This window comes from Rousettus aegyptiacus, unplaced genomic scaffold (genome assembly GCF_014176215.1).
Source record: "Rousettus aegyptiacus isolate mRouAeg1 unplaced genomic scaffold, mRouAeg1.p scaffold_m13_p_5, whole genome shotgun sequence".
In the NCBI taxonomy this organism is placed as follows: Eukaryota; Metazoa; Chordata; class Mammalia; order Chiroptera; family Pteropodidae; genus Rousettus; species Rousettus aegyptiacus.
The window spans coordinates 81,018,681-81,034,904 of NW_023416308.1; the positions used below are offsets into that span (position 1 = coordinate 81,018,681).

The 16,224-nt window shown below is 39.1% G+C and overlaps 1 protein-coding gene across 1 annotated transcript in view; it reads left to right on the forward strand.

The window, feature by feature from the left end:
* SYT9 (synaptotagmin 9) overlaps positions 1-15,981 on the forward strand; it is a 162,571-nt gene extending 146,590 nt beyond the window's left edge. Inside the window, exon 7 of the mRNA XM_016123047.2 lies at positions 13,365-15,981. Coding sequence (XP_015978533.1) covers positions 13,365-13,373 — 9 coding nt within the window. The 3' untranslated portion in view covers positions 13,374-15,981. The remainder of the gene's footprint in view (positions 1-13,364) is intronic.
* Positions 15,982-16,224: the final 243 nt, after the last annotated feature.

Genomic DNA, 16,224 nt, shown 5'->3' on the forward strand with positions numbered 1-16,224 from the left:
CCAAATATTCCGACTACTGAAAGAAAGAAATTATCAACCAAGAATAACATATCCAGCAAAGTTCTCCTTTAGATATAAAGGAGAAATAAAGAACTTTTCCAGACATACAAAAGCTGAGGAAATTTTTCACCACAAAACCTGCATTAACAAAAATACTGAAGGGGTTCAATCTACCTGAAACAAAAGGACAAAAAAAATAAGCAGCTGTAAGTAAGATGACTAATAGGCAGCCAGGAACATAAAAGTGCAACCCTTATGAAAACAGGGTATTATAAGCTTAAATCTTACATAATGGTTAAAGGTAAAAACAAAAAAAACTAAAACCTTTAAAAAGAGAAGAAGACAACAGCTACTGCAACCTATAAATGAATGTACAGTTTACATAGGGATAATGCAAGACAACAAAAACAGAAAAGGGAAGGGAGTAAAGATCTGAATCTGCAAAGATGAATGGAAATAAGAGACAGAATAAAAAGGACTACAATGTATAGGAAACTTTCCTTTACATAAACTTAATGGCAACCACACAAAAGAGATCCAGAACTGAAATACATAATATAAAACAAGAGAGAATGGAGGGGAGAACCATAAAACACGACCAAATTAAAATAACTGACAGAAACACAAGGACGAAGAAACAATGGAGACAACGAGCTACCAGAAAAAAAGATAAAATGGTTATAGAAAAACCTCTTATTTCAATAATCACCCTAAATGTAAATGGACTAAACTCACGAATAAAAAGGCACAGAGTAGCAGATTGGATCTGAAAACAAAGCCCAGCCTTTTGCTGCCTTCAAGAGACCCAGCTCAGCCACAAGGACAAATAGAATAGACTCAAAGAGAGAGGGTGGAAAATGATTCTGCAAGCAAGTGGCATCCAGGGAAAGCAGATGTAGACATACTTATATCTTAAAAAATAGACTTTAAGATAAAAAGAATAATAAGAGACAAAGATGGACACTTCCTAATGACAAAAGGGACAATACACCAAGAAGACATATCACTTATAAATATATATGTTCCCAATCAGGGAGCACCAAAATATATGAAGCAACTGCTAACAGAACTAAAGGGGAAAACTGACAAAAGCATATTATAGTAGGGGATGTAAATATTCAATTGTCAGCCATGGATAGATCATCTAAGCAGAAAATCAATAAGGAGAAATAACCTTAAATGACACATTAAACCAGTTGAACATAATAGGCGTTTACAGAACCTTTCATCTCAAAACAGTTTATATATTCTTCTCTAATGCACATGGAATATTCTCAAGGATAGACCACATGATAGGACACAAAACTAACCTCAACAAATTCAAGAAAATTGAAATCATACCAAGCATATTCTCCTACCATAATGCTTTGAAACTAGAAATCAACTGCAAAAAGAAAGCGGAAAAACCACTAGTATGTGGAGATGAAACAACATGCTACTACAGAACGACTGGGTCATAGATGAAATAAAAGGAGAGATCAAGATATACATATAAACAGATGAGATTGACAGTACAACATATCAAAGTTTTGGGACATAATAAAAGCCGTAATAAGAGGAAAGTTCATATTATTACAGGCCTATCTCAAAAAATACAAAGATACCAAATAAACAACCTTACATTATATCTTTAAAAACCAGAAAAAGAACAAATGAAGCCCAAAGTCAGCAGAAGGAAGAAAATAAAAATTATAGCAGAATTAAATGAAGTTGAGAACAAAAGATAATAGAAAAAAATAATGCAACAAAGACCTGGTTCTTTGAGAAGGTTAATAAAATTGACAACTCTTGGCTAGACTCACTAAAGACAAAAGAGAAAGGACACCAATAATCAAAATCAGAAATGAAAGAGAAGTTCCGACAAAAATCACCAAAGTACAAGGAATAATACAAGAATACTATGAAAGATTATACACCACCACCAAATTCAAAAACCTGGAAGAAATAGACAAGTTCTTAGAAATATACAAGCTTCCTAGACTGAATCATGAAGAACTGGAAAATCTAAATAGACCAATCAGCAGTAAGGAAATTGAAACAATCACTACAAACCTCCCAAAAAGTAAAAGCCCAGGATCAGATAGCTTCACTAGTGAATTCTACTAAACATTCAAAAAAAATTCTCACACTTTTCCAAAAATTTGAAGAAGAGGCAATACTTCCTAATTCATCGGTAAGGGTAAAAATCATCTGATCATATCAATAAGTGCAGAAAAAGCATTTGGCAAGATAGAGCATCCATTTATGATTAAAACATTAAAATTGGTACAGAACGACAGTATTTCAACATAATAAAGACCATAAATGTCAAACCCTCAGCTAACATCTTACCTAATGGTGAAAAACTAAAAACGTTCCCTCTAAGATCAGGAACAAGAGAAGGCTATCTGCTATCACCACTATTATTCAGTATAGTGTTGGAAGTCCTAGCTAGAGCAATCAAGCAAAAGAAAGAAATGAAAGACATCCAAATAGGGAATGAAGAAGTCAAATTGTCACTTTTTGAAGATGATTCTCTATATAGAAAACTCTAAAGACTCCACCAAAAAACTATTAGAAATAATAAATAAATACAGTAAGTTTCAGGATACAAAATCAGCATATAAAAATCCATAGTGTTCCTGTACACCAACAACGAATTTTCAGAAACAGAAATGAAAAAAAAAAAAAACAATTCCATTTGCAATTGCAACCAAAAAAGTAAAATACCTAAGAATAAACCTAATAAAGCATGTGAAGTACCTATACACTAAAAACTATAAGACATTATTAAAAGAAATTTAAGAAGACACAAAGAAATGGAAAGATATTTTATAAATTGGAAGAATCAACATAGTTAAAATTACCTTATTACATAAAGCATTATACAGATTTAATGCAATCCCCATCAAAATCCCAATGGCATTTTTTAAAGAAATAGAAAAAAAGATCATCAGATTTGTATGGAAGCATAAAAGACCCCAAATAGCCAAAGCAATCCTGAGAAAAAAAGAACAAGGCTGGAGGCATCACTCTGCCTGTCTTCAAATTATATTACAGAGCAACAATAATCAAAACAACATGGTATTGGCAGAACACAGACACACAGACCAGTGGAATGGAACTGAGAGTCCAGAAATAAACTTCCGTATATACGGGCAAATAATTTTCAACAGAGGAGCCAAAAACATACAATGGAGAAAGGAAAGCCTCTTCAATAAATGGTGCTGGGAACATCGGAAAGCCACCTGCAAAAGAATGAAACTAGACTGCTATCTATCACCATATACCAATATTAACTCAAAAATGGATCAAAAACCTGAAGATAAGACTCATAACAAATTGCATGGAAGAAAACATAGTTACTAAACTCATGGGTCAGGTTTTAGAGAGAATTTTATGAATTCGACCTCAAAGGCAAGGGAAGTAAAAGCAAAAATAAATGAATGGGACTATATTAAACTAAAAAGCTTATGCACAGGAAAAAAAATCAGCAAGACAAAGGGAACCAACTGATTGGGAGAAGATATTTGCAAATAATGCTTCCGATAAGGGCCTAATATCCAAAACACAAAGAACTCATACAACTCAACAAAGAAAGAACAAAATCCAGTTAAAAGACCTGAACAGACACTTCTCCCAAGAAGACATATAGGTAGCCAACAATCATAGAGAGAAGATGCTGAATTTCACTAGCTATTAGGGAAATGCAAATCAAAACCACAATGGGATACCATCTCACACCTGTTAGAATGGCTGTTATCAACAAGATAAGTAATAACAAGTGTTGGAGAGATTGTGGAGAAAAAGGAACCATTATACACTGCCGGTTGAAATGTAAATTGGCACAACCACTATGGAAAACAGTATGGAGGTTCCTCAAAATATTAAGAATAGGCTTACCATATAACCCAGCAATTCTTCTGGTTACTTACCCAAAAAACTTGAAAACCTTTTTCCACAAAGATATATGTACCCCAGTGTTCAATAGCAGCATTATTCACTGTGGCCAAGAAATGGAAGCAACCAAAGTGTCCTTCAGTAGGATAAAGAAGATGTACATATCTACAATGCAATATTACTCAGTCACGAAAATGAAATACTGCCATTTGCTACAACATAGATATATCTCGAGATTATCATGCTAAGTGAAATAAGTCAGACAGAAAAAGTTGAGAATCATATGATTTCACTCATTTGGGATATAAAACTGAAAGCAATAAACAAACATGACAAAACAGATACTCATAGACATGGACCAGAGAGAAGTGGTTACCAGAGAGAAGTGGGGGAGGGGGAGGTAGGTAGTGGGAAAGGGGCTCAAATATATGGTGATGGAAGGAAATTTGACTTTGGGTTGTGAACACAAAATGCAATATACATGTGATGTATCATTGAATTGAACACTTGAAACCTATATGATTTTATTAACCAATGTCACCTCAGTAATTTTAATTAAAAATTTCTTAAGTTCACAGATGAACAAATCTAGCACCCTTTTTATTGCGCAGTAATGTATAGGGTCCACTGGGGGTTGGGAGGCAGATATTTGACTCTTCATTTCCGATCTTCTTGGTATTTATATTTGTAGCTCTGTTATTTTTCAGAGCTCTATTTGACCCTTTTCAGGAAATGCTGAATTTAAACACTCTGGTCCTGTTTGGGACCAGCCAATTAAAGTTTTTAGAAGCCAAAGCCAACAACCCCCTCCACATCTTCACTGACCAGCACTTCCGCAGGGCCAGGGCGATGGGACTATTAAGGCAAGAGGGGTACTTCAGCCGTCCCACATGGTCACTCAACTCTGGTTTTCCTGCTCTCTTGTGTGCGCTGCAGTCCAGTCTCTAGAATGCTTCCAGTGTACCCCTTCCCTACTTAAACTCCTTCAATAACTGCCCTTTGTTCAGAACCAAATTAGCTGCCTCACCTTGGCAACCAGGGCCCTTCCTCCATCTCTTCCTTGTACTTTATGTTGAGGCCATGCCATGCTTTCTATTCACCCCCATGCCCTTGCTCCTCCTTTTACTTTTTGTATTACCTGGCTTTGCTTGGCTAGGTCATCTTTTAAAGATTTGCTCAGCTGTCATTTTCAGGAAGCATTCTGAAGACCCTCCTATTTGTTAAATGTATCTTGCCTATCTTCTCTTCCCTTAGAACCCTTTGCGTACCTTTAACATAATATTTGGTTCCACTTAATACTATCTGCATGCATGTCATCCACAGCACATCCAACTGCTCTGTGAGGCTAGAGACTATTATTCATCATTGTATAACCAATACCTGGCAAAATGCTTGACACGAAGTCAGCACTGAATAAATTCTTACTGGATAGAACTGCAATTTCTTCTACCTTATAACTTCAAAAATGAATGCTGATTTGTTATATGGACTCAGCATGTCCTATTTTCACATCTACAGGCATCATGTTTCTATTAATGCATAAAAATAACCCCATGGTAGCTCTGAAAGCCAAAGAAGCTTCATTTTTCTTGAGCAATAAATGAACCCTACCTTCCTTCCAGCACCCAGTTCTCTAAATGCAAGGTGACACCCACGAGAGTTAAGACAATGCAATCAAGTTTCTAGTCACTGTCTCAGGTGAGGCTTGTAGCAACACAAAAGGCCAGACAGTTTTCATAGGGTCTCTGCAAGAGAAACCTCTTAGTTTAAAACAGCTTGGGAGACCCATGACCATTTCCTTCAGAGAGCTCACAATCACCATACTGGCTGCATATCTCAGCAATCTTTCAAGATGCCTCTTTGCATTGCCTGCAGCGTTTATTATATTGCAGCATTCTGTTCGAGTAACAATCAAGTTTCCTTTAAAACAATCACTTTGCATAGAGAAATGGGGGATTCAGTTAGTTGTTTATTGATCAACAAATGTTGATTGAGTACTGAAAACAAATAAAAATCCTTGCCCTAGTAAAGCTTATATACTAATGGGAAAAACAGGAAATAAACAATATCAATGAGCATATTATGTAATATTGAAGGTAATAAACACTATAAAAAGCAATAAATTAAATAAGGGATCAGAAGTGTGGTAGTGGATTTTTTGTTTGCTGGTTGTTTGTTTGGATTCTTAAAGTGGGGTGTAATTTTAATAGAGGTAATGTAGGCCACATGGCAAATTGGAACAATTGAGTAAATACCTGAAGGAGGTGAGGGAGTAAGCCATGTGGATATGCAGGCCAAGGGAACAGCCGATACAAAGGCCTTAAGGAACTTTGTACGACAAACAGTGAGGAGAGCAATGTGGGGGGTACAGAGTGAGTGAGAGGGGAAGTAATAGGAGATAAGATCAGGAAGCTGTTACGCAGGGTTCAGGTTATATATAACCTAGTAGATTTTTATAAGGATTTCAGTTCATATGCTGAGATGAACAGGAAGCAATTACAGGATTATGAAGGGAGATGTGGCATAATCTGAAATTACAGCTGATCCCTCTGGTTCTGTGTTGAGAATAGACTGTTTAGGGGCAAGGGTGAGAATGGGAAGATCTGTTCAGAGTCTACTGGTGTGATCCTAATGGAAACAGTAGAGACTTGGACCACTGTAGATGCAGGGATATTGTCGAGAAGTGGTTACACTCTGGATGTATTCTAGGAGATCTAATAGAATTTCCTGATGTAGGGTATGACAGAGAGAACTGAAGGGTGAATCTGATGTTTTCAGCCTGAGCAACTGGAAAGATGGAGTTGCCATGAAGTAAGCTGAAGAAGACAGCAAGCAGGGCAATCAGAATTTGGACCTACTAAGTGTGAGGCATCTATTGGATATCTACAAGGAGGCACAAAGTGGCAGTTAGATGCAGAAATCTAGAGTCCCAGAGAAAGGTCAATTCATAGTTTTAAAGATGGTTAAGATGTACATGGAGAAGAGAAGAGGTCCAAGGCCCTAAAACTGGGACCTTTCAACACTTAAAAGTAAGGAAAAGAAGAAAAACAACAAGACTGAGGAGAAAAACAACAGAGACATTGAAGTAGTAAGAAAACCAAAAGAGGGTCCAAAGACAAGGGAGAATAAATTATTTCCAGGAGAAGGGAATGATCAGATCTGTCCGATGTTACCTAACAGGTCAAATAAGTTGAGGACTGAGAACTGACATTGAGTTTATCAATGTGCTGAATATCGGTGACACAGAATACTCAGCTAGATAGTGCACCCCCGATTTCCTTCTACCTGGAACCTCAGAATGTGACCTTATTTGGAAGCAGAATCTTTGCAGATGTATTTGGTTAAAAATGGGATGGTCTCTGAATCCAACGACTAGTGAACAGCTCCGAAAAGGATGTGTGAAGACACAGGGAGAATGCAATGTTTGACGATGGAGGCAGGAATTGGAGTGATGTAACTACAAGCCAAGGAAAGCTAAGGATTACCAGCAACCACCAGAAGCCAAGAAGAGGCAAGGAAGGATTCTTACCTAGAGCCTTCAGAGGGAGCATGGCCTCACCGATACCTTGATTTCAGCCTTCTAGCCCCTAGAACTGTGAGAGAATAAATTTCTATTTTTTTAAGCCACCCAGTTCATCATATTTTGTTATGGCAGCTCTAGGAAACTATACACTCAGTATCTTAGTCAGTTTGGGCTACCATAACAAAATGCCGTAGACTGCGTAGCTTAAACAACAGAACCTTATTTTCTCAGTTCTGGAGGCTGGAAGTCAGAGATCAGGACATTGGCATGGTTGGGCTCTAGTGGGAACTCTTCCTGGTTTGCACATGGTTCCTTGTTCACTGTGTCCTCACATGGTGGGTGGAGGGGTGGGGCGAGAGAGTCAGAGACAGAGGGAGGGGGAGAGAGAGAGTGAGAGAGTGTGTGAGTGAGCAAACACACTAGCTCGCTGCTGTCTCTCATGAAGGCACTAATCTCATCATGAGGGCCTCACCTTCATAACCTCATCTAACCCTAGTTACCCCCACCAAAGGCCCTGTCTGCAAATTCCATCACATTAGGTGTTAAGACTTAAACATAAGAATTATGGGAGTACACTATTAAGTCCATAGCACTTGGTAGAGCAGCCATTTAACATCTCTGTACCTCAATTTTCTTTCTCATCTGTAAGATATGGATAATAATAATACCCACCTCAGAGAAATATGACAAGGAGTGAATGAATTAATATATGAAATATTCTTAGAATAGTGCATACTAAATGCTATATAATATTAACTATCATAATGATTATAAATCTAATCTTTTTATTTTGAAATTAACACACTAATTTTTACTTGTTCTTGGTTCATTCTCAATTAGCTCCTTAATTTGACAGATTAACTTTTCTTAAACTAAACACCAATTTCACAATTAATCAAATTCTCTTAAACATTTCAAATGTAAAAAACTTATAAATGTAGCAAATAAAATTCTCCTAAGTTTTTAATTATAACTTTTCCCCTTTTTCTTCCTGATTTAAGTATACAGAATTCTGCATGCGCATGCCATGCATGCACACACATACACACACAGCAGTTATAATCCAGCTTTCTAATGAAACTTTCTTATTCTTTTCTTTCTCATCATCCTAAATTCAGTAGTCACTTACTGACATCTGTGAGCTCTTCGAGAGTAGAGTGTGTACTAGTCATTTTTGTGTTTCTAGCAGTCAACATATTTGCCTGATGCTCAATAAATGTTTATTAAATGAATTAATGAATAAATGTAATGAATGTAAACTTGGAGTAACAAACTCTAAGTATCCTCTACTTCATCATAAGTTTTGAAGGAGTAAGTTTTTCCTTGCAGTAATGCCCTAACTTGCTCTTTCATCTGAAAAACTATGACAGTACTCTTCTCACCTTTTGAGTGGTGCCTCACTTACAGCCCAAGTTGCTTGCTTGTTTCCTATGAACCCCTCTCAGTAACAGTTTACATGTCTCACATGCCACCATTCACCACCCTTCCTCTCAAGATTGACTTAACACTGGTACTTAATACACTGGTACTTAATCCTGTGATGTCTGGACTGTCCGTAATTCTTTTCTGAACTGAGAATCCTTTTTAGAAAGGCAAAGTAATGGAGTTGACATTCAAGTGTAGTAATTTGCCATTCTGGGCATAGTACTTAAAGAGCATACATTTGGATCCATAAATGCACGATGGCAGATCCTGGGTCTGCCATTTACTGCATTTGTTATTTGGTCTTTCTCAGATTCAGTTACCTCTGTGAAAATGTAATGTCTATCACAGAAGGTCAAGGTGAGCATTGAATGAAATGAGGTATGCAAAGCTCTTAGGACAGAGCAATATGCTTGAGTGCTCATTAAGTAGTAATTATTACCCAAATGGACTCTTTCATTTTCTGTGTATTGGCCCAATCTCCTGACTGGAAGTATAGTTACATTCATAGTGCTTTCTTTTTTTTAATATACTGATTCTTTAAGGGATGAGGGGGCAGCAAAGAATAAAGAATGACCTCTTTGGAGAAAGGGAGAAAGTAAGAATCATTCTAAGTGGGCGTGGCATGATGTTTCATCACATATTTGCAAAGCCGTGGTAGTAATAGTCAACAAATTCTAAGGTTTTTATGCTTTTTTAAATAAAAATTTTAAATTCAAGTTTAATGATATTAAGTACATATAAGATTGAATCATGTAATGAGTCACTTCAATTTTTGACAAGGTTCTTAGTTCAAAGCCCTTAGATACTTCCTGTAATCAAAACCCATTTTCAAATTCACAGGAAGATATTATCTAATGATCCACTTAATCTTTTCATGTTCTTAATTTGAGGTCAGTTTCAGTAGCCTGTCTCACATCATCTGTCTTTTTTGTGATTGAAACGTCACTTCGCATTACAATTTTCATTGGGACAGTTCTCATCTTTAGTTTCAATTCAATTTAATTCAAATCAAATTCATATGTCTCAGGACAATTGAATTCACTTAAAATCCCCTCTGTTCAGATAAGATTGTAACCACTACTCCTGCTGATACCACTGAACTTCCTGATACCTTCTAAATGCCTGGTGCTGCCTGAGAGGCCACTGAATCTGATAATAAGGTCACTGTTGCTTCTGCTCACTGAAACGGGCCAAGTGCCAGCCCTGGAACCAGCGAGGCCTTACGACCACCAGTGTGGAACCACCGTTGCTGTCTCTGGTCTTGATGCCACAGTGTCCCCCAACATATTCCTCTTGGATCAATGCTTTTTTAAACTATAGAAAAATATTTTCATACACCTCATTTAGCAGAAATCTTGACTGAGAAACAGCTTAGATTATAAGAATTTGGAAAGGTGTTGTGATTTGCTTATTTTGTTTGGTTTGATTGGTTGATTTTTCCAGTCTTCTTTCCACTGGACAATAAAAAGGGTGGAGTCAAAGCATAATTCGCCCATGCCATACTCAAAATTCCCTTATCCTGAAATAACTGGACTACTTTCCTGACACTTGACTTGTATATCTGATTTATCCTAGAAGTTTGTTTTAAAGAAGCTTCTCTCACAAAACCCTGGTAGTGATGACCCCACCATTCCACCAGACATGTTGAAACTTCTTTATCCCATCATCTATGGAAAGCAGACCAAAAGTATTCTGGGGCCTTAGTGGCACTGTCCAGAGTAGGAAAACAAAGGACGCTGGGACCAGACAGTATCAGGGCCCAGAAAACTTACTCAGCCAAAGAAGGGAGAGACCAGTAGACTACTCCACAATATTCCCAGGGGCTGAGCTCCATTCCAGCTAATTATGTGGGAGGAAACACCACGTGAGCAAAGCCTAGCTATGCAAGTCAGGTCGGAACTTTACTATGATTTGGCCATTGGTAACATGGCCTCTGCTAGTGGCATTACTGTGTATGGAGACTGGTAAAAGATTGGCTGAGGTCATGACCCTCACAAAAGGCCATAATAAACCAGACACAGAGGTGGTCGCTATGGCTGGGCACTTTGGGAGAGCTCTACACAAAGCAGTTTGAATGGACTGCTAACATGGAGAGGTACAACTAAGGTCAGAGCAGGGAAGAATAGGGTTGTATATAGAATGGAGGGAGCAAATGAGATACACATGCATGTCACTAGCCAGAGGACTCAAGAGAAATGGAATAAGAAGATGGGAACCCATAAGTGAGATATACCACCTGCTGCGTGGTACCGAATTGGACTAGAGTTTCTTACTCAGAGTTACATCATCTGGCTAGATTTAGAGTGCCTAGACATCCAAGGCAGAAACTCAGATACATAGACTGGGCTTACAGAGTTAGTTTAGGAATTATGTAATCATTAAAGCTTAGACTTTGAAGTTAGAAGTCTTGAGTTTGAATCCCAGCTCTGACACTTAGTAGCAGTGTGGCTTTGGGCAAATTAATCTCTTTACATCTGTGAATTGACAACAGAGAATCGTATAGGGTTATTTTAAGGATTTGAAAAGTTTATATACTAGTGCCTGGAACATAATTGTACTCAAAAGCTAAAGAAATGTGGCACGCGGCCCAGTTGTCTAATTCCAGACTGCATTCTTTGGTAGCCTGTTGACAGTTTTCCTTCCCTGATAAGGAAGGACTCAGAGACAGGCACTCTGGGCCTGTAGATTGGGGTCTCACAGCCAAGGGAAGGCGCTATGAGAAGCAAGGCCTGATGCAGGTGTTGGGTTGGGAAGTAAAATACAACTTTCTCAGAAAAACAACTTGCCTGGCAAAGTTGTATTTTAATCACAGTATAAGGTAAATATCCATTCACATTTTCGTCCAAGACTTAGAAAGGAACACCCCTTTCCCATGAATACGGGTGTTCCCACACCCAGACACATTCTGCAAAGCCAAGGGTCACAGTCAGACACAGCTTTCCCTCTGAAGTGTATGATCTGGTTTATATTGCTTTCTCTAGTAGCCTCACATGTGAACATTTGGTCTTTGACCCGTAGCCCATATATTCCAGTTTGAGAATGTTCGCGGCTCTCTTATAGTGTATTTGTATTTTTTGTTTGTTTGTTTTTTTTCTGTGTCTATGAAAGTGACTCCAGTTTTCTTTTTCTCTGTGACTGCAGTGTTAGTATCCTTAATCTGTTCTGGGAGGCACCCCGAGTTTAAATTAAATGCTGTGGAACACAAAAGATCTTGCCACTCTAAGTGTAGGGTTCTATTGAAAGAGTCTGTTCTTCACAGACTAGAAACAAGGAATGGATGGTGCAGTGCTCAGACCCCCTGTCTCCTCCCCAGCCTTACCTGCTACTGTTCCACTCTCCACACCAAATTGTGACAATACTTCCAGTGCACCATATACCCTTTCCTGCCTCTGTGTCTTTGCAAAGACTCTTTGCTCTGCCCCAAATGGCCTTCCTTCCTTTTCTCCTGACAGACTCCCCTGCAGCCTAAATGGCCCAGCTCAAGACTTCCCTTTCGTTTTATTTGTTCATTTGTTTTGTTCTGTTTTAGATTCCACGTATACATGAAACCATACAGTATTTGTCTTTCTCTGTCTGACTTATTTCACTTAGCATAACACCCTCTAGTTTCATCCATGTCGCAAATGGCAAGAATTTATTCTTTTTTGCTGATGAGTAATATTCTACTGTGTGTGCGTATGTGTATGTATCTCACATCTTCTTTATCCATTCACCTATCAATAGACACCTAGATTGCTTCTATATTTTGGCTTTTGTAAATAATGCTACAGTGAACATAGGGGTACATATATCTTTTTGAATTTGCGTTTTCGTCCTCTTTGGATAAATACTCAGAAGTGGAATTACTGGGTCATGTGGTAGATCTATTTTTAGTTTTTTGAAGAATCTCCATACTGGTTTCCATAGTAGTTGTATCAATTTGCAATCCCACCAAAAGTGCACAAAAGGGTTCCCTTTTCTTCACATCCTTGCCAACACATGTTATTTGTTGACTTTTGTTAATAGCCATCTCACTGGTGTGAGGCGGTATCTCATGTGGTTTTGATTTACATTTCCCTGCAAAACAAAAACAGTCTCATAGAAACAGAGATCAAACTGATGATCATCAGAGGGAAGGGGGAAAGGAAGATGGATGGAAAAAGTGAAAGAAAATATAGTCAGTAATATCGTGATAAGTTTCATGGTGACGAATGATTACTAGACTTAGTGTGGTGATCACATTGTAAGGTATATAAATGTTGAATCACTATATTGTACACCCAAAATTAATATAATATTATATACCAACTATACTTAAATTTAAAAAGTTTTTAAGTTTATCCCTCCCTCCTCTTAACTCCTACACATTTTAATGCACACATCCATTATTCAACTTCTTATGTTTTAATGTTTCCCTCTGAAACCCTTAAAAGCAAGGTGTATGTCTTACTCATGGAACTGTATCCCCAGCAGCCATCACAGTGCCGGGCACTTATTTGGTACATTAAAAATATATGGATGAAAACCAAAGTGTTCTTTTTGTTTCTCCTTCCTACAGAAACGATGACTATGGGTAAGAGGACTTCTTTGCCAAGGATACGGTAGGACAACCGTCTTACAAAGATCTTAATAACTCCCTACCCAACAACACCCAGACGACTCCAGTGACCAAATACTCAGCTGTAACCACAGCAATAACTGGCCCTCTTTCCAGACTGGGTTTGGTGAACATGAAACGTCCAGCTGTCCTCAGGTGGCATAAGATGGTGCTGTAGGGGAAGCACGTCTCTCATGGCCATGAAGCAAGATCAGACTGTGGAAGAAACCGACGGATACAGTGAGAGTACTAAGAATACCTAGAGTACCAGGACTCTCGGTGATTAACATAAAGCCCTTGGCGATAGGGTCACAGCACCTGCCCTCATGCTAACATGATGTTATTTGCTTTGAATGCCCTGGAAGGACAGAATATTTTAAAATATATCCAGGTGCTAAATAGGCAGCAAATCTAATTCATACTAGACTACTTTTGAGCTAATAACTGTCTCCAGAAAATAATTTCACCCAAGAAGTACTCCAGCTTTGTAAGGAACAGCCCCAGGAGAGAAATAGGATAAGCAGGCTATTCCCCTGGAGAAAATCTAGTGCAAGGAGGGCTAGTTCACAACAAATTCACTGCCCCTTCCTATGCATATGGCAGCAGTACCAGTTGAACTTAGCCCTCTCTTCTGCTAAACTCAGCTCCTGAGAAGTCAGGAGCCCCAACACTGTTCTCTAGATAGCCAGAAGCCACCTTCTTTCAACTGGTGTTGGCATTAGAATGAACACTAAATGTCATCCCTTTTAGAGAGGCATACATCTCAATGGTATAAGCATTCTGAAATACCCTTCCCCAGGCACATTTCTCCACTGTGGGAGCAGCCTCAGAAATAGATGTACCATTATGTGAGCTGAGTTCATGAGAGAGAACACAGCTGTTCCCTGAAGGAAGGCACAGCTTTGGGCCTTCCTGGCCTGAGTGCCTTCTGGGGTATTTCCATATGCAACAACCCAGAGGCATAGCCTCAAGTAGCCACAGACAGGTTCCCTTTTCACTTCCAGAAACATACATCACTCTCATAGCACTTGGGGAATGGAAATACCTACAAGAGTGAAGGTTAAGGGCTCCCCCGGGTATCTCATTCATTACTCAGCTTCCTTTGTGACCATATCAGCCAAGCCACTGCCAGCTGTATTCCTCATCCTCATTGCTTCTGCCTCCATATAAATGAAACCAAAGGCCTCAGCATACCCTGGGAAGGGACTGTTACCTAATGGTCCTCTCTCTCCCATGATGGATGCAAGGTGCCCTATCCACATATTTTCACCACTCCTCCAAGATAACATTTCCCTTTTCATACAATCCCTTCGCAGCAAAATCCAGAGTTGGATTGTAGTTTACCTTCCTAGGAAGCTCATTATCTTCATTTGAATTAACATTTCAATGTGGGACTCACTGGGTGGAAGCAGAATCATTGCAACTCTTCAGAAAGTTCTTGTTGCCACAGCTGCATGGTACAAGAAACTACCCTGATACCAAATCTCAAAAAGATGGAGGCCATTGGTTGTGTGAGGCAATGTTACTACACTCCAACTTCATGTGTTCCCCAGTCTGCCTAATTCATTTTCATCTCTAATTTGCTTTCAGTCTCCAGGATCCAAAAGGAACCCAAGGTTCTGCCTATGTTTGATGACATGAGAAGAATACAACTTTCTTTACCCAAGGTTCCTCTATGCCTATTCCTCCCCATTCAGGCATCCTCCACCATACCAGTGTTTAGGACCAAAGCGTAAAACACTAGTGCCAGCAGGGTAGTCAGCAGAAATATTATCTCCAGAGCCAGGCAGATGAGCCCAGAAGAATTGATCCCAGAGAAACCAGACTGGCCCCAACAGATATCAGGCAACCGTCCCAATAAACTTTGACATATCCATGGCACTGGAAGCATGGGTAGGAGGTCCTGGGGCAGCTGTGCCTATTGTTCCCCCCTGAAGATCTTCCTGCCCAGAAACCTAGCAGCCTTGGGGTACTAATGAGTATGCTACTGGTTTGTTGGTATGAGACAGAAGGTGGCTTTCTAGGGGCCAGCAGGTAAAAAAGCCTACCCACATGGCAGGCAGGGGGCTTTATGTCTGGAAAGCTTTGCATAGCTAGTCCAGCTGCGGCCAGAGGCCAGTTATAAATTCAAACTTCCTGAGCCCATCTGTAATGCTGTCTCTGTTCTCTTGCATTGTTTGGTTTTCCTTTAGTTTCCTAGTAAATGTTCCTTTTGAAAATCCCAAACTTGTCTCATTGAACTTGGGGGGAAAAGTGTCCAACATGTATTCAGATAGAGAAGGAAATTAAAGTGCCTTGAAAAATGGAAATGGCAGTGGAAAGGGAAACACCCTGGTGAGATCCTAGGAAGAGGCCTTGGGGAAAGCTGTCTCCCCTATCCACCTGACACTGATATCTCAGCCCTTTCTTGCTGCCCTTGTCTTCAAGGAGATCTGCCGGATCAGCACTGCTGCAAAAGCATCTTCCTAGCCAGTGAACTGGACACATTCAGCAGGCGATGTGATGTCCAGGAAGTACACTGGTGCATGACCAGAGGAGGAATGGGGGAGGGAAGGGAAAGCAGTAGTTTCTACAATTTAGAGGTTTTCAAAATGCTGCAACAGTCATGACTAAATGGAAAGATTTAATCCTCAGGGTCATCAATAGAACTACATTTCATGTGAAGAGAATAAAGTCACACTCTCATCCTTAAGCCAAGGAGACTGACAAAAGGTTTATATGGAAAAGGTCTTGCTATCTCATGGTCTGTTCTGTGATAGTGGGAGTTCCAGTTTTCTGTTGCTGCATAACAAAACACTCCAAGCCTAGCAGTTTACATAGA